This window comes from Aquarana catesbeiana, linkage group LG13 (genome assembly GCF_042186555.1).
Source record: "Aquarana catesbeiana isolate 2022-GZ linkage group LG13, ASM4218655v1, whole genome shotgun sequence".
In the NCBI taxonomy this organism is placed as follows: Eukaryota; Metazoa; Chordata; class Amphibia; order Anura; family Ranidae; genus Aquarana; species Aquarana catesbeiana.
The window spans coordinates 201,264,081-201,288,298 of record NC_133336.1 but is presented as its reverse complement, the minus strand read 5'-3'; the positions used below and the strand labels follow the sequence as shown (position 1 = coordinate 201,288,298).

Here is a 24,218-nt window from a genome sequence, read left to right as displayed (position 1 = left end):
AGTATAGAAAACCTGAACTGTCTAGGGCTGTGTGTTCTCTGTCATAAGAGGTATTTAGGGGACAAGTATATCCGGTATTTTTCTGTACTTGTCATGTCTTTATAATGATAAAAAGTGTTTATATATTGCTGAGAAAATAAATCTCTGTTCTCCAGTAATATGGATGACCACACAAAGTTGTAAGCATTTCACATGAAAATGTAGTAATGATAAAACCATACTAATATTATGATCAATACAGAAGAAAATGATACCAACATTCTTGTCTTCTCCTGATCCATAAAATATTTCCATTATATTTCCAGATATTCAGGAAAAGCACAAACAATATCTAATGGAGAAGACTGAGACTCTGGTGGAGCATAGACCCCCAGGAACTACCCTGGAACCACAAAGATTCCTCATCAATGAGCGTTATGTGGATCTGATTGTAGTCTCCACCGATCAGTTCAGGGAACGTCCCCAGAATGAGATAATACAGACTGGGGTAAAACATGAGGAATGCTTGAAGGAAACACAAACTAGACTGGAACACATTTCCCCCAACAAGCTGTTCCGATGGAACCCCCAGTCACAATGTGTACCACATGCAGTAATGGTGAGCGGAGTGCCAGGAATAGGGAAGACCACACTGATGCAGAAGTTTGTCTATGACTGGGTGACCGGAAAACACTACCAGAGATTTGCCTTTCTCTTCTTCTTTAGATTCCGGGACCTTAATAGACTGGGAGAGGTCAGCTTGGAGGAGATGATTCTTCATCAATATCCATATCTGGAGAGTCAGATTGGAGATATTTTACAAGATCCTGAAAGACTTCTGTTTATATTTGATGGATTAGATGAAAGTATTCACCAAATAGATTTCAGATCAAGTAAACTGTCCAATCCAAAACAGAGATCACATTTTGGTGAGATTGTGGTCAGTTTGGTGAGGCAATGTCTTCTTAAGGGTTGCTCTGTACTGATAACCAGCCGTCCAACCAGACTGACATCAGTGGATACCCGTGTTTTCCAGAGAATAGCTGAGATCATGGGATTTCTCCATGGAGACAGACTGATCTTCTTCAATAATTTCTTTGGAAATGAGGAATTATCAGAGAAGGCTTTTCATTATGTGGAGGAGAATGACATGCTGTACACTTTCTGTTATCTCCCATCATACTGCTGGATCATCTGTACAGTGTTATCAATGTGCTTCAGATCCCAACCAACAATCACTGATCAGCTGATGGCATCATTACCCAAAACTGTGACACAACTCTTTGTGACTTTTGTCTCCAACATTCTGGCCAATCACAACCAGAATAAAGATGGTGGTCACACTGCCCGGGAACTGCTGACCTCTATTGGGTGGATGGCAGAACATGGAGTCATGAATCACATGATTGTATTTGATGAGCGTCATCTGGAGTCATTCAGTGTGAGAAATGATAATCATGTCTTTTCATGTTTCATGATGGAATCTGGTCAGCCTCCCGATGTGGATTACACCTTCTTACATCTCACTCTTCAGGAGTTTTTTGCTGCTTTAGTCCACTTTATGAACAATAATCCTGAAAGATTACAGGAAACACTTGATGATGCTGAATATTACAAAGACGGCCGCACTGAAATATTCCTCCGTTTCCTCTGCGGTCTCTCAGACTCTTCTACTAGATCTATGTTAAAGTCTCATGTGGGAGAATTGTCTACTCAGGCTGCCAGACATGTCATCACCTGGATCCAGAAGAAAATACCAGACCAAAGATCTGACAAATCTACAGAAGACAAGAGAGAGCTTCTTAATGTATTCTACTATGTCTATGAGAGCAGGAATAAGGATCTGGTGAAACAATGTATTGGATCAAACAAAGTTGACTTTTCTGATGTCCCCCTCAGCCCTCTGGACTACTCTGTGCTGTCTTTTATCCTTCAATCCTGCAGAGAGACAGAAGTAAATCTAGATTCATGTGATATTCCGAGTGAAGGATTGAGGAAACTTATACCGGCTCTACACAATATCAAGAGTTTGAGGTAAATATTTAATCTGAATAATCACATTGCTGTAATAATTTGGTATTTTCAGGTGTTTTTTTCCAGAGAAATTACTAATTATCGGTGTGATTTGTTTTCTGTTATATGCAGACTGTACACATCTATTTATCTGAATACATCAGATAAGACTTAAAGTGAATGTAAACACTCACATATACCCAGTGAAGGGAACAGCCTCAGATGATACACAGAGATGAAACAAATCCTCCTACATACGTTGTACATGTATATCTGCTGTCTCCAGCTTTATACACTGTTTAGAAAGTGAACGTTGTGTTATATTTTTTTCTTCCTGTTCCAGCACTGGGTGTGGAGTCTGGGCATACACTGTGTGTGAGATGATTGGAGGAAAGGCACACACCCCCCTCCACATAGGCAGAAGAAGGAAGGAACATGTAGAGCTGTTCTGTGAATAGACAAGCTCTCTGCTAATCTATTTATAGCACTCGCCCGACACAAATTTCCAGCTGCTTTTATCTCCTGTGTCAAACAGCTTGTCAGAAGTTATCATGCTGATAACAGAGGAATGAAGCAGCAGAAAGACACTGGACACGGTGATTTGATAGAGAGATGAGTAAACACTACAGATATATGTGCCCAGGTCAATTTTCAGGAATGGGGTTTACATCCACTTCAAAGTAGAACTAAAGGCAAAACCTTTTATTTTTTGGGTGGGAATATCACCAACAACCCTCTCCATCTAATGCAGACAGCTATGTACTGTAATTTGGGCCTACAACGCCCTCTGGAGGTAACATGTGGGAGGTCGTTGTAACCAAGAGAAATACATTTCTTATGAAATGTTGAATCTTACCCAGAAAGAAGAGATGAATGAAGTTGGTTTTTACCTTTTGATTGATAGAAAACCGATCAGGGTGGGTTCAGTGCATGTTATAAAGTGGATGTGAATGAATATATGGGAATAAACCAGTGTGCTTTAGGTTACTTTCACACTGCTCTGTATCAAAAACATACAAAAAATGCATATGAGTTTTTGCTGCATTTTTGCAGTGGTTTTCCTGTATTGTTACATTTAACATAACGCATGATGTGTTTTTGCCACGTTTGTGTTGTGTTTTCCCCATATCACTTTCCACTATGCAAATACAATTTCCAGTGTGACTATGCAGTGCTACTTGCTTGCACATTTGATGTGACTTTGATGCAACTTCAATGCTACTTTAGAAGTTCTCGAACCTGGGTTCACAAATTGTATGATAAGGGAAATCGCATTATATTCAATGATGTTCCTCTGATCATCTCAGCACAGTGCAATTTTGGAAAAGGTTCCTGGTGGACTTCAGTGTGAATTCAGCCCCATAGCCTGTTATGTTATCTCACAAAAGTCACATCAGCATAGATAAGAAGCATTCCTATACACTTTGATGGGTCAGTGTTTTTCTAACCCTCACCTCTCCTCCCTGGTCATCCTTCATCCATTGATTTTGATACAGCTGCGATTTTGGAGCCTTCCCTGGATCCTTTATTCGGCCCTTTGAAAAAACCCTCCACTCTGGTTGATCTATGTACATTGCAGGGATTGTAACAAACTTTGTTGCAGATTCATAGCTTTTGTTATTCTGAAGAAATTGCTGTTTGTCCATGTGCAGAGTGAATGTGAATGTGAGTGATTTTATAATTATCAAACAGCTGCTGCACTTCCAGGGCTCTAATAAGGAAAGTGGCAGGGTCTGCATCTCTTTAGACGTGATTTCCCTTTGGCAGTGTCTCACCAAAAATGAAATTTTTTGTTGCAGGGATGGCCAAATCTGACTTGTATCTTAGTGCAGACTTCTGGGAAAATTAGTGAGCCAATCACACAAGCAGGACATGACATTTTCAGGGGGCGTTCTGTACACCATCTCTCTATACCAGGGGGGTAGGCAACCTATTGAGCACAATGTGCCAAAAAATATTTTCAAAGAAATTGAGAGTGCCGACTTCACACACTCAATCACAAAAAGGATTTTTTATAAAGTAAATGCTGTAAATGACTTGAATAGTAGTGAGAAGTTAACATCCTGCACTCATGCCTCAGATCAGCTCCAGTTCTTGCACCTTCATACCTCAGATCACTGTCCCCCCTGCAAATCCGCCCCACCACTGTAACCCCCTGAACATCTGCCCCACCACTGTAACCCCCTGAACATCTGCCCCACCACTGTAACCCCCTGCACATCTGCCCTACCACTGTACCCCCCTGCACATCTGTCCCACCTCTGTAACCCCCTGCTCATCTGTCCTACCACTGTAACCCCCTGCACATCTGTCCCACCACTGTACCCCCCTGCACATCTGTCCCACCACTGTACCCCCCTGCACATCTGTCCCACCACTGTAACCCCCTGCACATCTGTCCCACCACTGTAACCCCCTGCACATCTGTCCCACCACTGTAACCCCCTGCACATCTGTCCCACCACTGTACCCCCTTCACATCTGTCCTACCACTGTAACCCCCTTTCTCATCTGCCCCATCACTGTAACCCCTTTCTCATCTGCCCCATCACTGTACCTCCAACACATCTGTCCCACCTCTGTTCCCCCTGCTCATCTGTCCCACCAATGCACCTCCTTTCACATCTGCCCCACCGCTTTACCCACCTGCTCACCTGTCTCACCACTGTAGCCCCCTGTACATCTGCCCCACGTACCACCCTGCTCTTCTGTCCTACCACTGTAACCCCCTGCTCATCTGCCCCACCAATGTTCCTCCTTTCTCATCTGCCCCACCACTGTACCTCCCTGCATATCTGCTCCACCGCTGTACCCCATGCTCTTCTGTCTCACCGCTGAGCCATCTTCTCTTTCTTCCTAACACTGAACTTATCTGCTCATCTGCCCCACCACTGCAACCCCCTTTCTCATCTGCCCCAACACTGTACCTCCTGCATATCTGTCCCACTTCAGTTCCCCCTGCTCATCTGTCCCACCAATGTACCTCCTTTTCTCCTCTGCTCCACCACTGTACCCCCTGTACATCTGCCCCACCTCTGTACCCACTGCACATCTGTTCCAGCGACGTATCCCCATGCTCTTCTGACTCACTACTGAATCACCTTCTCATCTGTCCTAACACTGAGCGCATCTGCTCATCTGCCCCACCACTGTAACCCGCTTTCTCATCTGCCCCACCAATGTACCTCCTGCATATCTGTCTCACCTCTGTTCCCCCTGCTCATCTGTCCCACCAATGTACCTCCTTTCTCTTCTGCCCCACCACTGTACCCCCTGTACATCTGCCCCACCTCTGTACCCCCTGCTCTTCTGCCCAACCACTGTAACCCCCTGCTCATCTGTCCCACCAATGCACCTCCTTTCACATCTGACCCACTGATCTACCCCCCTGTTCTTCTGTCCCACCGCTGAACCCCCCTCTCATCTACCCCAACACTGAACCCCCCTGCTCATTTTTCCCACCGCTGAACCCCCTTATTATCAGCCCCATCAATGTACCCCCTGCTTTTATGTCCCACCGCTAAACCCCCTTCTCATCCTTCCCACTACTGTACCTCCTGCACATCTGCCCCACCAATGTACCCCCTCGCTATTTTGTCCCACCATTGTTACCCCGCTGCTCATCTACCTCATCAAAGTACCCCTTTTTTCATCTGCCTCACCACTGTACCTCCCTGCACATCTGCTCCACTGACATATCCCCATGCTCTTCTGTCTCACTACTGAATCCCCTTCTCATCTGTCCTAACACTGAACCCATCTGCTCATCTGCCCCACCATTGTAACCCACTTTCTCATCTGCCCCACCAATGTACCTCCTGCATATCTGTCTCACTTCTGTACCCCCTGCTCTACTGCCCCACCTCTGTTTCCCCTGCTCACCTGTCCCACCAATACACCTCCTTTCACATCTGCCCCACTGCTCTACCCTCCTGCTTTTCTGTCCCACCACTGAAACCCCTTCGCATCGGGCCCAACACTGAGCCCCCCTGCTCATCTGTCCCATTGCTATAGCCCCCTGCTTTTCTGTCCCATTGCTGAAGCCACTTATCATCTCTTCCACCACTGTACCTCCTACACATCCGCCCCACCGACTCTTCTGTCCCACTTCTGAACCCCTTCTGCTCATTTTCCCCACCACTGTACCCTCCTTCTCATCTTCTCCACCGCTGTACCCTCTTCTCATCTATGACATGCGTGATATGCAGAGTGGTGAAAGGAAGCAGACATGAGACACATCTACCTGTCCTGACACACTAATCCTGCTGATCCAACTCTTGTATCCAGCCCACATGCATGTATGGGATGTATGGGATGTATGGGATCATCCCATACATCCCATACATCCCATACATTCCATTGGGATGTATGGGATGTATAGGATGTATGTGATGTCACATACAAGCATATGGATAGGATGTGCAATGATGAGCTCAGGTCAGGGGTATTTTCTGAAAGCAGTGGGCCTGTGTGCAGGATCATAAGATGGGCCCCCCGCAGCTGAGAAAAAGAGCAGCTCAGCAAAAGTTGGGTTTGATTTTCATTGCGCTGAATACTGGCTGTAGCTTAAAGGGACACAGAGTTCCAGGGATCAGTAGTAAGTGACACAGAGTGCAGAGGGGTTCAGTAGTAAGTGACACAGAGTGCAGGGGTTCAGTAGTAAGTGACACAGAGTGCTGGGGTTCAGTAGTAAGTGACACAGAGTGCCGGGGTTCAGTAGTGATGCAAAGTTTTAGGAATAATTTCAACAAAGTTCCCAGAAGCTCAACAGTAATTCCACAAACTGTCACCTGATTGTGGTTTTCTTAATCACAGTGAAATCTCTTCTTTCTGAGATTAGTAGTGGCAACCAAGCGAGTCATCTTCCTCCAGATGGTGGATGGGGCTAGCAGGACTGTGATTGGCTTTATCAGTGGCCAATGACAGTCCTCCTCCTCCTGGAAACAGGGACCGCCCCCTAGCAGAACTACACCCAATCTCTTCCCCATCACAAAAGCTGACAATCTCAGCTACAGCAAAGTTAGAGAACCCAACAATGTTTCCCATCTTTTACAATGTGTGGGGGTGCAGTGCCTCCCCCTGAGTGCAGGTGGGGAATTCTGAACGTGGGATGTATTAGTGTCTCACTGACACTTCCCTGTGCTGCTCCGCTGATGGGGAGGGAGTCGAGTGCTGGCAAAAGGGGCTTAGAGTGCCACTTGCGGCACCAGTGCCGGGGGTTGCCTACCCCTCCTCTATACCATCTGTATAAAGAACACCTCCAGGTTGCCATATTGCATTTTTGAGAAGATGACAGCACTGCAGATTGAAAAGGAAATAGCAGCAAATCACCAAAAACATATATTACTATTTTCTATACTATACCACCTCCCTCCACCTCCCTCCCCCTCCTGTGCCAGACTCCCCTTCCCCCTCCCTCCTCCCTCTCCTCCACGTCTCCATCTACCTCCCACTCGTTTCTTACTCCACACATATTTCTACATATTTGTTGGTTTTCTTAAAGTCTGTTCACTTTTCCCAAATTCCAGCAATTTTTTCTGTCCTGTCTTCCTCCCTACTACATACGTACTCCATATTATATACTGTATGTACTTGACTCTGTTAAAATATTCCCTTATTGAGGGTCTTTCTGGGTTTAGCCATTTTTTTGGGATAACTCCCTTTGCCGCATTTAGCAAATGTGGCAATACTGTACTCCTTTATTGTTTTATCTGTACTATGAAATAGACAGCACCACGGGTCGTCTGGTATTCCAATTCCTGTAACTTCTTCAATACATTTCTCCACCTCTTGCCAACACTCTCACATTTTAGGATATTCCCACCATATATGAATTATAGTGCCCTTCATATTACAACCTCTCCAACACAATGGTGATTTCTCTGGTTGATATTTTTGTGCTTTCTTGTGTGTTATATAGCATCTTGACATATATTTATAGTTAAAGTGGATGTAAACCCGATTTTTTTTATGTTATAATGTAGAGTATAAGATTTCCTATCATTTGAGCCCAGTCTTGCCACAAAGAGTTAATCCATCTCTGAGCAATCCTCTTTTATTGTTCAGTGAGTTAAATCTTGAAAAACTTTGTCAAATCCTCCCCCTTGCTGTGAGTGACATGTGATTTACATATCTCATGCACTAGCCTAAGACATGCATTATTTTTTAATTCCCAGCCCCACTCCTTTCTTTAGCAGCTCTGCAAGGATTGGCTGTTCCACACCTCAGCATGATTTGGCATGCTGAAGTCATGTGGTTACTTTCCTGTCTTTTCACTGGATGTTAGAGATCATAGCAGAAGTTCAGTTAGAAATACACAGGAGAAAATGAATATTGACAAGGGGAGTGTAGAGGTGGGCGGGGAGTCTACTGACATCACAACTCCACCCACCGAGCTCCAGCCAACAGACCCGCCCACAGAATCTGCAGTTTTTGGGTTCTCATAACAGACAGAGGGGAGACATTTGACAGGTAAAGATACATGCAGGAGGCGTGTATATCCTTATAGATAACCCTTATGGCAGTAGTTTAGAAAGGATGACATTGGGTTTACATCCACTTTAATTTCAATTGCATTTATGTCTACTGCAGAGTTATGTACTGCTTTTAGTATTTTACTTCTTTGTCGTTCTTCTAATCGTGTTCCCCATTCCTTTTCCCATTTTCTAATGAATGGAGGGATTCTCAACTCTGCCAACCCCGTGAGTATTTTATAAATCTGTGCTACAGAGTTTTTCACAGTCTCCTGTGAATTACAAAGATGTTCCATTAAATTTGGATCCTCTTCCTTTCTAATTGGCTGTGGTAGAGTTGATACAAAATGTTTTAGCTGTAAATACCTCCATTCATTCAGTGTCATTCAATCACCCCTGTGTTTTAATTCCTGATATGGGCAGATCTTTTCTTCTTTTATTATTATCTTTCAACTGTTCAACTGTGTATTCTTAAAAGGGTTGTAAAGGGGGGGCGGAGCCGGCAGCCAGAGCTCATGGACGTGTGAGAGGAGAGCTCTGACACACTGGGTGTTATTAGCAGCTCACAGCGCACCAAAACCAGCAAAAAAGCACATATTTTAAGAGAGGAGAGCGAGGGGCACACAGCGGGCACGATGTTTAAGCGTAAGGAGAGAGAGGCACCCCGAAAATTAACAGAATTCTTCCGCCCTGCTGAGGGCCGAAAAATCCAAGATGGCGCCGGCGCCGGGAGCCGTTCGTCCAGCTCCACAGCACAGCCACACAGCAATCCGACGCCATCCTCGGGTGAGTCACATCTAAATGACAATCCCTTGTCATCCTCCCCATTCTGCAGCCCTGTTAAGCAAAAAAGGAGGCTTGGGGAAGGAGGGGACAATGAGGATGAGGCAGGAGCAGCAGGGAATGAAATGGATGAATCATCCACACAGGCAGAGCAGCTAGATGCATTCCCTACCTCAGGTCAGCCTATTATTGACACCACAATGAAGGAGATGCTGCAGACACTGAGGGGAGCTCTTCAATCTGATATGGCAGTGTTTATGAGCAACACAAAAAGGGAAATCTCAGCTGTCAGCAACAGAGTGGAATATGTAGAGAATAAAATGGAGGAGTTCACTCTAGCACACAATGAACTGGTAGATGCCCACTTTGAGGTAGAAGATGAAATCAGGGCTATGCGCCTCAAAATGGCGGATATTGAAGATCGGCCAGAAGGAACAATATCAAATTCAGGGGGATCCCTGAGACGGTCAAACCCGCAGAGATGACTACCTACCTGCAAAAGCTCATGATGACTGTCCTCCTTTCTCTAAGCCCAGCAGACATCACTATTGACGGGGCACACAGACTGCCAAAACCATCCTTCCTGCCTGAACAAATACCTAGTGATGTAATAGCAAGAATTCATTTCTACCACATCAAGGACCAACTCATGCGATTTGCAAGACAGCATCCCTCTCTCCCTGACCCTTATGCTGGTATCGCACTCTATGCAGACCTGTCGCAAGCCACCCTGTCAGCCAGGCACAACTTAGTACCGATCACTACGATTTTGCGCAACAATAAGATCCTCTACAAATGGGGTTTCCCTGCTAAACTTCTGGTTGAAATGAACAATGAATCTCATGCGATAACTTCGCTTGAAAAGGGCCTGGATCTCCTTCGAAAATGGCACCTACTCCCAGCAGACGCAGTACCTGAGGACCCTAAATCACACTATCCCAGACGCAACAACCAATGTACAACTAAGAAATATTAGCAGCAACCTGCCTAAAGCTATACTGCTAGCGGCTATTTCCTTTCAGTGAGTGCTCTCCTCTCACAACTGTCATCTGGCTAGTTATGGTGCTTTGCAGCTTTCTAGGAAGTTGCTCTCTACGATCAACCACCCGATGTGTGGCTGTTTAAGGGTTTACCTTACTGAACCCCCTACGTTAGTTACGAGATGATTCCCGTGACCTACTACCCGCAATACCTGCGGCCTACGTCTCATTATTTGTCAAAAGTTCAAGTTTGTTCAGTTAAAATGTTCACTTACAAGGCTATGAGGACATTGCTTTCTCAAATTCCATGCATTTTGACCATGCCCAACATCTCCACTCCAATCCCTGCAATTACCACTAGATGGCACTGCTGCACAACTTTCCACAAGAATGAATCTTAAACTGATGTCATACAATGTGAGAGGTTTGAATAGCCCCTACAAGAGAAGAGCCCTCTGGAAGTCTGCATTGGAAGAGAAATGTGATATTCTATGTGTACAAGAAACTCATTTCACCAGTGATAACTCCCCGAAATGTACACATCCCAAATTTCCACACGTATATATGGCCAAGAACACGACAAAGAAGAATGGAGTAATGATTGCTTTCAAGGACACACTAACCTTCTCTCTCTTACAGGAACATGTTGATCCTCAGGGTCGATTTCTGATTGTAGTCGCAGAACTGGACCGTGTCACGTATACTATAGTTAACTTGTATGCTCCTAATGTTAGAACTCTTAGGTTTGTTCGCAAAGTGGTAGGTAAGGCAAAAAAGGTGCAAAAAGGCAACCTAATAATATGTGGTGATTTTAACTCGATTATGAACACAGAATTAGATGTGTCCTCGATGGCCTCTAAGAAGCGGCCCTCTCTAGACTCGCTGTGCCACGAAGAGAGGCTTTACGACCCTTGGCGCTGTCTTAGAACCACCGAGAGAGACTACACATTTTATTCAGCTGTACATAAGAGCTATTCTAGAATAGATTTTTTCCTCACCGACCTGTATACTCTGCAAAATGTAATGAAAGCTGACATCCACAATATCACATGGTCTGACCACGCTCCAGTGACTATTGAGATTGTGGATGCCAACAAACATTCCCACAGACCACTGTGGCGTAACAACACATTTCTTTTATCACACCCCAAACTTAGGGACAAAATTGCAACAAAACTTACAGAATTCTTTCATTTCAATAATAATGGGGATTGCTCGCCTATGACTATCTGGTGTGCGCACAAAGCATTCGCTAGAGGCACCCTTATACAGGTAGCCTCTAGGGAAAAAAAAAAAGAAACAGCAGCGCATGACAAAACTACTTGAGAAGATAGCAGATTTAGAAGCACAACACGAATCCTGCTACCTCCTCAAGTGAGATACTCAAAATTCTCAATGGATGTCGAGAAGTGAGACAGGAAATTAGAGCGGACTATGATACTTTTTTTAAAAAACTCAAACTCTCCTACTACTCCCAAAATAACAGAGCAGGTAAAATCCTAGCCTCCCAGCTTAAAAAGAAACAGGCAAGGTCTAATCTCAAAAATATCAGACACCACAGTACCAAAATAACATACCAAAATCCCAAAGATATCGCCAACGCCTTTAAGGATTATTATGAATCCTTATACAATCTCAAGACTGACCAAAAAACTTACCAACCCTTGGACACAGAGATTGAACAATTCTTACAGAATGTTCATCTTCCCTCGATAGACAAAACTTCCCTACAAAAAATAAATGCGCCCATCACACTCACAGAGGTTGAATCTGTTATTCAATCTCTACCCATGCACAAATCACCAGGAGCAGACGGATTCTCCGCTAAATATTACAAGGCTTTCTCTGCCATCCTAGCCCCTGAACTGGTAAAAATTTTCAATATAGCAGCCTCCGATGGTGCCTTCCCGAAAGAAATGCTCCAAACTATCATTATAACTATCCCTAAACCTGGTAAAGACATTTCCGACCCACAAAACTTCAGGCCTATTTCCCTACTAAATTCCGATTTAAAGATATACGCAAAAATCTTAGCAAACAGACTTATGGAAATAACCCCCTCCCTTATAGGACTCGACCAGGTAGGCTTTGTGAAGGGTAGACAGGCACCAGATGGAACAAGGAGGATGCTTGACCTCCTGCGTATATCAGAACTAAGCAAGCAGCCCAGCATCTTTTTAGCACTAGACGCAGAAAAAGCCTTCGACAGGGTCCATTGGGGATACCTGTCCAGGACATTACTCAAATTTGGCCTATCAGGACTAATACATTCAGCAATTATGTCTCTGTACTCAGACCCATCTGCAAGAGTCTTCACCTCTAGCTTGCTATCTGATCCCTTTGCACTAACCAACGGTACCCGTTGCTATCTGATCCCTTTGCACTAACCAAGGGTGCCCATTGTCCCCAATTATCTTTTCTCTGGTCATAGAACCGCTAGCAGAGTCCATCAGAGCAAACAACAAATTAGAAGGCATTAAAGTCGGTTCTGTCAGCCATAAAATAGGTCTGTTTGCTGACGATATAATCCTTTCTCTATCAAATCCAGCAACTTCTTTACCCATTGTCAAAACACTGTTACATACATTTGGGAAAATCTCCTTTTACAAAGTTAATACAACCAAAAGCTATGCACTTTCTCTCCATATACCAAATAATACCAAAACAAGATTAAAAAGTATTTTTCCCTGCAACTGGGACCCCCCTTCCATCACTTATCTTGGTGTGCAGCTGACTTCCACTTCCTCCAAAATATACTCACAAAACTTCCCTCCATTACTACTCAAAATAGAAGAGGAATTACTTCAAATTAACAAACTTCATCTTTCCTGGTTGGGGAGGATAGCTGCATACCAAATGCAAATATTACCAAAACTACTATACTATTTCAGATCATTACCCATACCAATCCCCAGAAATTTTTTACACAACTGGAGAAATGCCTGAAAACGTACATATGGGGGGGGGGGAAACCCAGAATAGCACTGGCCCACCTATATAAACCTAAACATCTAGGGGGGTAGGACTACCTAATGCACAGACATACTATAAAGCTGCAATACTGGATCAAATGAAATACTGGTTCTCCTGCCAAACAGATAACCGCTGGTCAGATATTGAATGCACAGTAACACCAGGCCATGACCTCCCAGCATTGGCTACAGCAGCATGTATACACTACAGACCAAAAACCCCACCTTACTTAACTATACAAGCAACAATAGATGCCTGGTCCTCCTTAGTGCATAATCACCTTACAGATACCCCAATTAAAAAACTAAATATACCACTAGCATCCTACGAACACCTAATCCCAAACTTCTCAGTCCATACATGGAAATCCTTGGGATACAACTTCACCACACCTGTTCCACCACATCAAAATGCGATAGATAGATATAGAACATATCAAATAAAGCACTACAAAGGCAAAAACACACCACGACAGATAACTATACCACAGATTCTGTGGGACTTCCTTTTAAGCAAAACCTCCAATACTAGGAAGGGAATATCGCTCTTTTACAAATTCACCACCCCCCTCTACTTGCAATCCAAAACCCCCAGTATGGTAAAATGGGAATTTGAGTTACAAAAAGAATTCTCTTTGTCCCAATGGCATGAAGCGATAAAATACAATCATAAATCTTCAGCATGTGTAGATCACTGGGACAATGCACAAAAACTCTTACATAGATGGCACATAACTCCGTATAGACTAAACAAAATGAATCCTAGTAACACACCTCTTTGTTGGAGAAACTGTCAAGCTATTGGCAATATCCTCCATATATTCTGGAATTGTGCAATTATCAAACCTTTCTGGCAAAAAATACAGAAACTACTTAGAAATATCACCAGCTCTGACTGTGACATTAGCCCTGCTCTTGCTCTTCTGAGCCTGGGTATCGAAAACTATCCTCCCTTGATGAGAAGAGTTGTAACACATGTTTTATTTGCCGCACGTATAGCAATAGCCAAAGAATGGCGTTCTACAGCACCTCCCGAGCTTGCAGAAATCGTTTCTAGAGTGAACGCTCAATTCACTATGGAAAAAATGCTAGCATATACAGAAAGGAGAACCCGAGTTTCCGCAAACATTGGGAAGCTTGGAGTTCCTCTAAATATGCCTCCTCACATGGATGACAATTATTCCAGCTTCTCCACTACTGAAACATAACCAACTAATGTCTAGTGGTACAATACAATACAATGTTGAGTATGGTCAAATAGGAAATGGTATAATGATTAGCACACACCATAGCAATAAAACATGGCTTACCTCATAATGAGAAACTGAGAAAGTCTGACAAATGTATATTAGTCAATCTAAGTTTATTAATACTATTGGTTAACAACAAGCATACAAGGAACTTACTTGGTAATATGTTTGAGTGGACCCTCAGTAAGGTCCTCTCAGGGCTAACTTTGAAAATCTATGCAGAAAGTCTGCTCACAGTATGTACCCACAAGGGGTGACAGACTTGACAATGGCACAACGATCCAATGAGAATATTTCTTAGTACCCTTACCAGTTAAGCTGTTTTACGCTTCTAAAGAAATAAGTTCCTGAATGTCGAACAAGTTGTACATATGAAAAATGTATACTCTACTTGCATTCTGAATTTTGTATATTTTGCAAATATACCAATAAAAACCTATTGTTTAAAAAAAAAAAGGGTTGTAAAGGTTCATGTTTTTATACCTTAATGCATCCTATGCATTAAGGTAAAAAACATCTTACAATCACTGGCCCCCCAGCTCCCCCGTTTTACTTACCTGAGCCCTGGAAAGTCCAGCGTTGTGAACGCGCTCTTCCTTTGCTCGGTCTTCTTGGCTCTTCATTGGATAGATTGATAGCAGCACAGCCATAGGCTCGCGCTGCTGTCAATCAACTCCATTGACACAAGGGCCAGGGGGCAGGGCTGAGTCCTGTAGTCGGCAGCTATGGACGCCAAATACAGGACTCGGGAGCGCGCCTGCAAGGTAACCCCCGGGAGAGCGCTTCCCAGAGGGTGTTATCAGAAGCAGGGAGGAGCCGAGACAGCCGCCGAGGGACCCCAGAAGATGAGGATCAGGGTCACTCTGTGCAAAACGAGCTGCACAGTGGAGGTAAGTATGACATTTGTTATTTAAAAAAAAAATATTTGAACCTTTAGTGTCACTTCAATTCATTCCCCAAATTATGTCCCATTCCCTGGTGAGAATATGGAAAATTGTTATCAAATACTTACCGTAATTTTTTCCTTTCCTGGCCTGTCCGCACGTCAGCACACAATGGGCTAATGCCTCATCTGGCACCCTATAGGACCACCTCTTCATAGCTGAATAAAAGACACTGAAGTGGTTAATAACCTAGCCTGTGACAGGCCACTTGGGAGGGAGTCCTGTGCTAATGTGAGGACAGGCCAAGAAAGGAAAATTATGGTATTTGAAAGCAATTTTATGCATTCCTGGCCATACCTCACATCAGGGCTGGACTGGGACAAAAATTTGGCCCTGGACTTCATCATGACTGGCCCACTTTAATTTTGAATGTCCCCAACAGCGCCCCCCTTACATCAGAGAGTCCCCACCAGCAGTCCCCTTACATCAGAGAGTCCCCATCAGAAGTCCCCTTCACATCAGAGTCCCCACCAGCAGTCCCCTTCACATCAGAGTCCCCACCAGCAGTCCCCTTCACATCAGAGAGTCCCCATCAGAATCCCCTTCACATCAGAGTCCCCACCAGAAGTCCCCTTCACATCAGAGTCCCCATCAGAAGTCCCCTTTACATCAGAGTCCCCATCAGAAGTCCTCTTCACATCAGAGTCCCCACCAGCAGTCCCCTTCACATCAGAGTCCCCACCAGCAGTCCCCTTCACATCAGAGAGTCCCCATCAGAATCCCCTTCACATCAGAGTCCCCACCAGAAGTCCCCTTCACATCAGAGTCCCCATCAGAAGTCCCTTCACATCAGAAAGTCCCCACCAGCAGTCCCCTTCACATCAGAGAGTCCCCATCAGAAGTCCCTTTACATCAGAGAGTCCCCCTCACATCCGAGTCCCCACCAGAAGTCCCTTCACATCAGAGAGTCCCCTTCACATCAGAGTCCCCACCAGAAGTCCCTTCACATCAGAGTCCCCACCAGCAGTCCCCTTCACATCAGAGTCCCCACCAGAAGTCCCTTCACATCAGAGAGTCCCCTTCACATCAGAGTCCCCACCAGAAGTCCCTTCACATCAGAGAGTCCCCATCAGAGTCCCCACCAGCAGTTCCCCTCACATCAGAGAGTCCCCATCAGAGTCCCCACCAGCAGTTCCCCTCACATCAGAGAGTCCCCATCAGAGTCCCCACCAGCAGTCCCTTCACATCAGAGAGTCCCCTTCACATCAGAGTCCCCACCAGAAGTCCCTTCACATCAGAGTCCCCACCAGCAGTCCCCTTCACATCAGAGTCCCCACCAGAAGTCCCTTCACATCAGAGAGTCCCCTTCACATCAGAGTCCCCACCAGAAGTCCCTTCACATCAGAGAGTCCCCATCAGAATCCCCACCAGCAGTTCCCCTCACATCAGAGATTCCCCATCAGAGTCCCCACCAGCAGTTCCCCTCACATCAGAGAGTCTCCATCAGAGTCCCCACCAGCAGTCCCCTCCACATCAGAGAGATCCCAACAGAAGTCCCCTTCACATCAGAGAGTCCCCATCAGAAGTCCCTTTACATCAGAGAGTCCCCTTCACATCAGAGTCCCCACCAGAAGTCCCTTCACATCAGAGAGTCCCCTTCACATCAGAGTCCCCACCAGAAGTCCCTTCACATCAGAGAGTCCCCATCAGAGTCCCCACCAGCAGTTCCCCTCACATCAGAGAGTCCCCATCAGAGTCCCCACCAGCAGTTCCCCTCACATCAGAGAGTCCCCATCAGAGTCCCCACCAGCAGTCCCCTCCACATCAGAGAGATCCCAACAGAAGTCCCCTTCACATCAGAGAGTCCCCATCAGAAGTCCCTTTACATCAGAGAATCCCCTTCACATCAGAGTCCCCACCAGAAGTCCCTTCACATCAGAGAGTCCCCTTCACATCAGAGTCCCCACCAGAAGTCCCTTTACATCAGAGAGTCCCCATCAGAAGTCCCCTTCACATCAGAGAGTCCTCCCTCTCCTCCCCCTCCCACATGTACTCACCATTATGAAGGCAGCTTCTCGTTCCTCTCTCCAGCCATGTGATAACAAGTGATAAGGGGAGAGAGGAAGGAAAGTCTACCGTTGGTCTATATAACGCCTAATGCTCTCTCCAGCAACTGACTGAAGCAGCTCCTCCTGACAGGAGTGAAATCGTGATCACTTACTGTCAGAAAGGAGTGGCTCCAGGACTGCACCACTGAGCCATCGGCCCACCGGGAATCTCCCGGAAGTCCCGATAGCCAGTCCATGCCTGCCTCACGTCAGCAGACAATGGGATATAACTAGCTGAATAAATGGGTGGGAGAAAACACATGAAAAGAAACACTGACAATCAAAGAAAGGCTGCCAAAGACAAAAAATATGTATATGGCTCATCCCAAACCTTGCAGAACTTGCTGACTGCATGCCTGTAAAGTTGAGTGAAAGGCTAGCTGTCTCACATATATCTTCCACTGAAATCCTGGCATAACTGCCCCTCAGGTCAAAGAAGCTTGCACCTGTTCCTGGGGAGAAAGGCCAACTTCCTCCATGCCAATCTAATCACTAATAGAAAAGGAATCAAGAACTTGACGGTGAAATGAAAAGATTGTCCACTTTCCTCACATCTTTTGACCTTTGTATGTACACTGGTAGCAACTTGTGTAAGTACTTGAAGTATTCCTGCTGTGTACTCAGTGACCCCGTGTGAATGCTTGGAGGGACTGCCCCCTGTTTTCCTGGAAACTGCATACCACTTTAGAATTTAGCTTTGGAGATGGACGTAGTATCACTATTTCTGGTAAAAAGACACAAAAGGGATCTTTGCAGGAAAGTGCTGCAATCTCTAACATCCTTCTGTCTGAAGCAACTGCTGTTAGAGGAACTAGTTTTACCACTAGAAACCGCAATGGAAATGAAGCTATTGGAGCAAAGGATGCCTGTATTAGTGCTTTCAGAACTAATCCAAAGTCCCATGAAGGAAACCAGGATTTCCTTGGTGGTCCTATATGGATTACGGTCTGCATGAAGTATTTGTTCAATGGCTCTTCCACCCTTCTGCAGCCTGAAAAAGAGGAGAAAGGCAGAGACCTGTACTTTAATGGAGTTGAATGCCAGACCAACCTCAAGCATTGATTGTAAAAATGTCCAGGATATTGGCTAGAGCTGGAGACACAGGAGAGAATACTTTGCTAAGCAAACAGCACAAACTTCCTTCATATCCTCTTATATGTAGCGTTCATGGTCTTGTGATCTTCACCAAGGTCTGAACCACCTTGGATGAGAATCCCTGCACTACTAGTCCGGTTAATTCCTTGTCAAAAGAAGTTTATTGAGTATACAATATTATAAAGATACATAAAGTAAGTTTACAAGGATCTATAAAGTAAGCTCATTGTTTTACAGTAGGGTTTATATAGGTAAATATCATGAAATTTCAAATATTAAACATTGGGTTCACGTAAACCTAAATTAAAGATATATATCATTTCCTTAGTTACTTTTGTAGGTATTTAAATGATTTATTCCTACTATACATATTGTTTACAAGTAGAGTGTATATAGGTCAAATAAATTCTGATAATGAGCTTTAATCGTAAGGTGGAGAAAAGGAAAGAGAAAGAAGAAAAAGGGTTGAAAGGTAGAGGTATGGTCCACAAGGTTGTCCCGCTCGTCAGTTTATTATTCTTTTTAGTTCTCTTTGAAGCCTTAGAATGGGTGTCTCTGTAAGTCATTTAATCTGTTACCATGGCAACAGGACAGAGTCATTGAAGTTTGACAGGAACTGTTGTTTTATCCAAGGATGCCAAAGTTTTTCAAATTTTGGAATTTGATTTTGATCGATGGCTACCATCTTAGCATGGGACATTGTATTATTCATTCTGTGAATTGTTTCTGCTAGTACCAATGTAGGAGATTTCCATGCCTTGGCCACTGTTTGTTTTGCAGCCATTATTAGTTGGATCATAAGTTTGAATTGAGAGAGTGTTAACCATTCCGGTTTTAGATTAAGTAAAGTTAAATATGGATCTGGTTGTATTATTTTTTTAAATATTTTAGATGCAATCACGAAGACTTCCTTCCAGAAGGTTTGGATTACTGGGCACGTCCACCATATGTGTAAATATGTGCCTATTTCTGGGCATCCTCGAAAACAAAGAGCTGAGGTATTAGGTGAATATTTTGCCACTCTAGCGGGTACAAGGTACCAGCGAGTTAGGACTTTATAATTTGTCTCCAGTGCTAAGATGTTGGGTGAAGATGACTTAGATGTGAGCCATATGTTAGACCAGTCCGTGTCTTCTAAAGTTCGTCCCAGGTCCTCCTCCCACCTCTGAACGTAAGAGGGTCTATTAAGATTTGCTACTCCATATAATTGATTATAAAGTGATGAAATTGTACCTTTAGCAAATGGATCTTTTGTACAGATTGATTCAAAAATGGATAATTGGGATAATGGTGTATCCCCCTTTAGGAATGGTGTATAGAAATTTTTGATTTGGAGATATCTAAATATCTCAGAGTTTGGTAGATCATATTTTTCTCTAAGCGATGGGAATGAAAGGAATGATTTAGATGCTATGAAGTCATTTAGTGTCTGAATGCCTGATGTTGTCCAAGCTTTAAAAGAATTTGGGTAGATCCATGCCGGATAAAAGGCCGGATTTCTGATAAAAGAAAGGAGAGGATTGTGTGGAGATTGTAACTGATATTTGGTTTTTAGTTTATCCCAGAGAGATAAGAAGTGTTTAGTTATGGGATTATGAATTTTGAAGCGGTCTTTAGGATCAAGCCATAATAAATTTGATATTAATAGAGGGTCATTTTCTGAAGCCTCTATAAATACCCATAATGGGATTTCCTGTTTTGCATGGTATTTGGACAGACTGGCCAAATGTGCTGCTCTGTAGTAGTTAGTAAAATTAGGGTATCCCAGGCCTCCTTTATTTTTGGGAAGATGTAGTGTGTGTATAGGTATACGTGGTTTAGAAGAGCCCCATATAAACGAAGTTGCTCTTTTTTGTACTATTCTCAAAAAATAGGAAGGAATTGGAATAAGGAGGACTCTGAATAGATAAAGCAATTTGGGTAGAATAGTCATTTTGATTGCATTAATCTTCCCTATCCAGGATAAAGGAAGTTGCGACCATTGTTTTATTAGATTTGTGATCTGTCTTAATACAGGAGGATAATTGGTTGAGAATAAGTCAGAATGAGATGCTGTTAAATGAATTCCAAGATATGGGATTGATTTTTCTGCCCATGTGAATGGGAGTGCAGCCCTAGCCGGGATCAATTCCATGTTTGTGAGTGAAATATTAAGCACTAGGCATTTCTTAGGATTAATCATAAGGCCGGATAGGGCTGCAAATCCATCAAGAGCTGGTATTAAGTTAGGATCAGAGACCTGTGGTGATGATAGAAAAAGTAATATATCGTCTGCAAATATACATAATTTGTGTGTAATACCTCCTACTTCAATGCCAGTTATAGTTTGGTTTGTTCTGATGTATTGGGCCATGGGTTCGAGTATAAGGGCAAATAATAAGGGAGATAATGGGCAACCCTGTCGGGTACCTCTTTCGATATTAAAGGCTTCAGATTTGTATCCAGCATATTTTATATAGGCTTTGGGTTTATTATATAATGCTTTGATCCATGTTAAAAAGTGGGGTCCAAAACCCCATTTTTGTAATGAATATTGCATATATTGCCAGGATACTGTGTCAAATGCCCTCTTAATATCGAGAGATAGAAAACATAAAGGGATTTTCCATTTTTTAGCAATATGTGCCAATAACACTGCCCTGCGTATATTATCGCCTGCCTGTCTATTTGGCATGAAGCCTACTTGATCTCTATGTATTAATTTTCCTATAATGCTATTGAGGCGTTTTGCTATTATTTTTGCTAATAATTTAATATCGAGGTTTAACAGAGAGATAGGCCGATAATTCACACAGGAAGTATCATCAGAAAGGGGTTTTGGGATCATACAAACAATTGCCATTAGTGTTTCTTGCCGAAAAGAATGTCCATCTAGAAGTTTGTTAAAAGTTTCAGTGAGAATGGGAGAGAGTATTTCTGAGAATGTTTTATAGTATAAAGCCGAGTAGCCGTCTGGGCCTGGTCTTTTGTTAAGTTTTAGGTCTTTTATGGCGTTAGCAACTTCATCTATAGTTATAGGCTCATCCAAACTGCTTTTTTGATTCTGAGATAACTCAGGTAAGGTTATTTTTGAGAAGAAGGATTCAGCCTCTGTAGGATTAAATTCATTGTTTGTCTTGTATAAAGTTGCGAGATGTGAGTGAAATTTATGGACTATTTTAACTGGATTACAAGTGTAAACATTTTTTGATAATTTCAAACGTATTGGTTTGAAAGATTTGTTAGTTGAATTTAATGCCCGAGCCAAATATGTACCTGGTTTGTTTGTATTCATGTAGAAATTGTGTTTGGAGCGTTTGAGGGATTTATCAACTGACTCAGTGAGAAATAGATCGTATTCCAATCTAGATTTTTCCAGATGAGATTTTGTACTCTGAGATGGATTATCTTGAAATGATATGTAGGCTGCATTAAAATTGGGTTCTAGTTTTTTTGCTAGATTTTTGCGTTCCTGTTTAAATAGTGCCATTTGTCTTTGTATTGTACCACGCAAGACAGGCTTATGAGCTTCCCACAGTGTTATTGGGGAGATGTCTGTTGTATTATTAATTGATATGTATTCCTTTAAAGCTTGTTCAATGGCCATCTGATGTAGTGGGTGTTTGAGCATTATGTCCGGTAAGTACCACGTTGGGTCATGCGCTTTTGGTATGGCTGAGGCTATAGTAGTGTATACTGCATTATGGTCAGACCACGGAATCGGAATTATATCTGATGCAATAATTTCTGGTATCATTCCTATTGTTAGAAAAATATGATCTATTCTGGTGAAGGTTTGATGAGGGTGCGAGAAATAAGTGAATTTCTTTTTCATTGGGTTACTTTCTCTCCACGAATCTACCAGATTGTATTTGGAAAGAAGTTGAGAAAAAGGTAATCTAGAGGTTATTTTGGATGGTGTAAAAGGTGATTTGTCTAGAAATGGGAGGAGGACCTGGTTCGAATCCCCACACATTATCACTGTTCCTATTTTGTGTGTATTAATCACTTGTAATATATGTGAGAGGAATGGTGTAGGTTGTTTGTTAGGAGCGTAGTAGGAAATCACCGTGATTGCTGTATCCATTATATAACCCATGAGTATCAGGTATCTACCTTCTGGGTCTTTAATTTCTGATGATAAGGTGAATGGTGTGGATCGGTGAAATGCAATTAGAGTTCCCCTTTGCTTGGTACAGGCAGAAGCCGTGTAAATTTGTTGATAAAAAGGAGAAATATATTTTGGAGTAGAATCTTTGGTGAAGTGTGTTTCTTGGAGGCATACTATGTGAGCCTTCTTGTTATGAAAAGTACGGAAGGCTTTGGTCCTTTTTTGAGGGACATTTATTCCCTGAACATTCAGGGAAAGTATATTCAGTGGTGCCATGGCAACAGATCAAATAGTTTTGACTTACTTTTTGTTATGCAGAGCTGACTGCGCAGATCAACCTGTGTGGACTGAAGAGATGAATAGATAGAAAAGAAACCAGTGAATTCTGGAGTAAAGAGTAAACAAAAAACATATGAGATTAGATGATACATTGTATAAATTATTTTTTGCAAGTAATCACAATTTACCCATGAAAGAGAGTAAATATCTCTCTCAGGGGAATAAGTGCCTTCGTTACACTCCCACATAATATGGTTGGGAGAATGAGGAGGGCTAATGGGGGTACACGGATCTTCCGCTTACAGGAGAGAAGTGCTATGTCAAAAGACATCAAAATGATGTTTCATTAATTGGAGTGCAGAATATAGTTTTTGTTGAAATTGTTTATTCTAGGGTGGTTGTATATGGTTAGTCCTGCCCTAGGCTAAATAATTCAGTTAGAAAGGTACTGTTAATAACTTGGGTATTGATGAAGATAGTTTGAATTATTTGGGGATTTTAACCCTTTTAGAGTAAACAATTACATATTTTATTCATATGTAACTGTTTAGATATGTTAACTCATAAAATTGAGGTTGTATTGCTTCAGATTAGAATAAACAAAAACACAATTCTAGGAACTAGTTAGGTAATAATATATTTGTTTTAAGAAAAGAAAGAAAAAGCTTCCATTACTTCTGGATTATTGAACATATTTGTCCTAAAAAGTAATAAATCTATTGTTATTACCTGATAATATATAACTGAACAAGAATTTCCTTATTTTACTTATATATTCTAAGGCTATATGAATCAGAAGTAATAAGAAATATAACTGGAATGTAACATGATCCCACACAGTGTGTGACTATCAGAATGCAGTTACATTCAGTTATAAATACAGGTTTTTTATAAAGAACCATCTCTTAGTATAATAAATGAAGAGATATCAGGAATTAGGATGTCAGTCCATTGAATCTTCTTGGTCCATGGATAATGTGGCATAACGGCCTCTTTTGTGAGAATGATGATTCCCATTTTGTTCTGAAATTTTCTGAGTGCTGCCTGAAGGTGAAGATGATGCCATTCTTCTGCGTGTGGGAGAGTTGCTGCTTGTGGCTTCTGTCAGATTTAATTTTAAAAGGGTTTGTTGTAGTTCATCTGCTGATCTGCTTCTGTAAATTGTACCTTGGTAGTTAAATCTGACTGAAAAGGGGAAGCCCCATTGATACATAATGTTGTGGCGTTGCAGTTCCATTAGTTGGGTTTTCATGGATCGTCTTTTAGTAATAGTAAGTTGGGATAGGTCAGCAAAAATTTGATAATTGTGTCC

The 24,218-nt window shown here is 42.8% G+C and overlaps 2 protein-coding genes across 4 annotated transcripts in view; both read left to right on the top strand.

Moving 5' to 3' along the window:
- The window catches only part of LOC141117699 (NACHT, LRR and PYD domains-containing protein 3-like), a 2,363,088-nt gene that overhangs the window by 2,128,503 nt on the left and 210,367 nt on the right, over window positions 1–24,218 (top strand). The window lies entirely within an intron of this gene.
- Window positions 1–24,218, top strand: part of LOC141117536 (NACHT, LRR and PYD domains-containing protein 3-like) — a 387,369-nt gene that overhangs the window by 238,404 nt on the left and 124,747 nt on the right. The window contains exon 7 of the mRNA XM_073610435.1: window positions 306–2,013. Coding sequence (XP_073466536.1) covers window positions 306–2,013 — 1,708 coding nt within the window. The remainder of the gene's footprint in view (window positions 1–305; window positions 2,014–24,218) is intronic.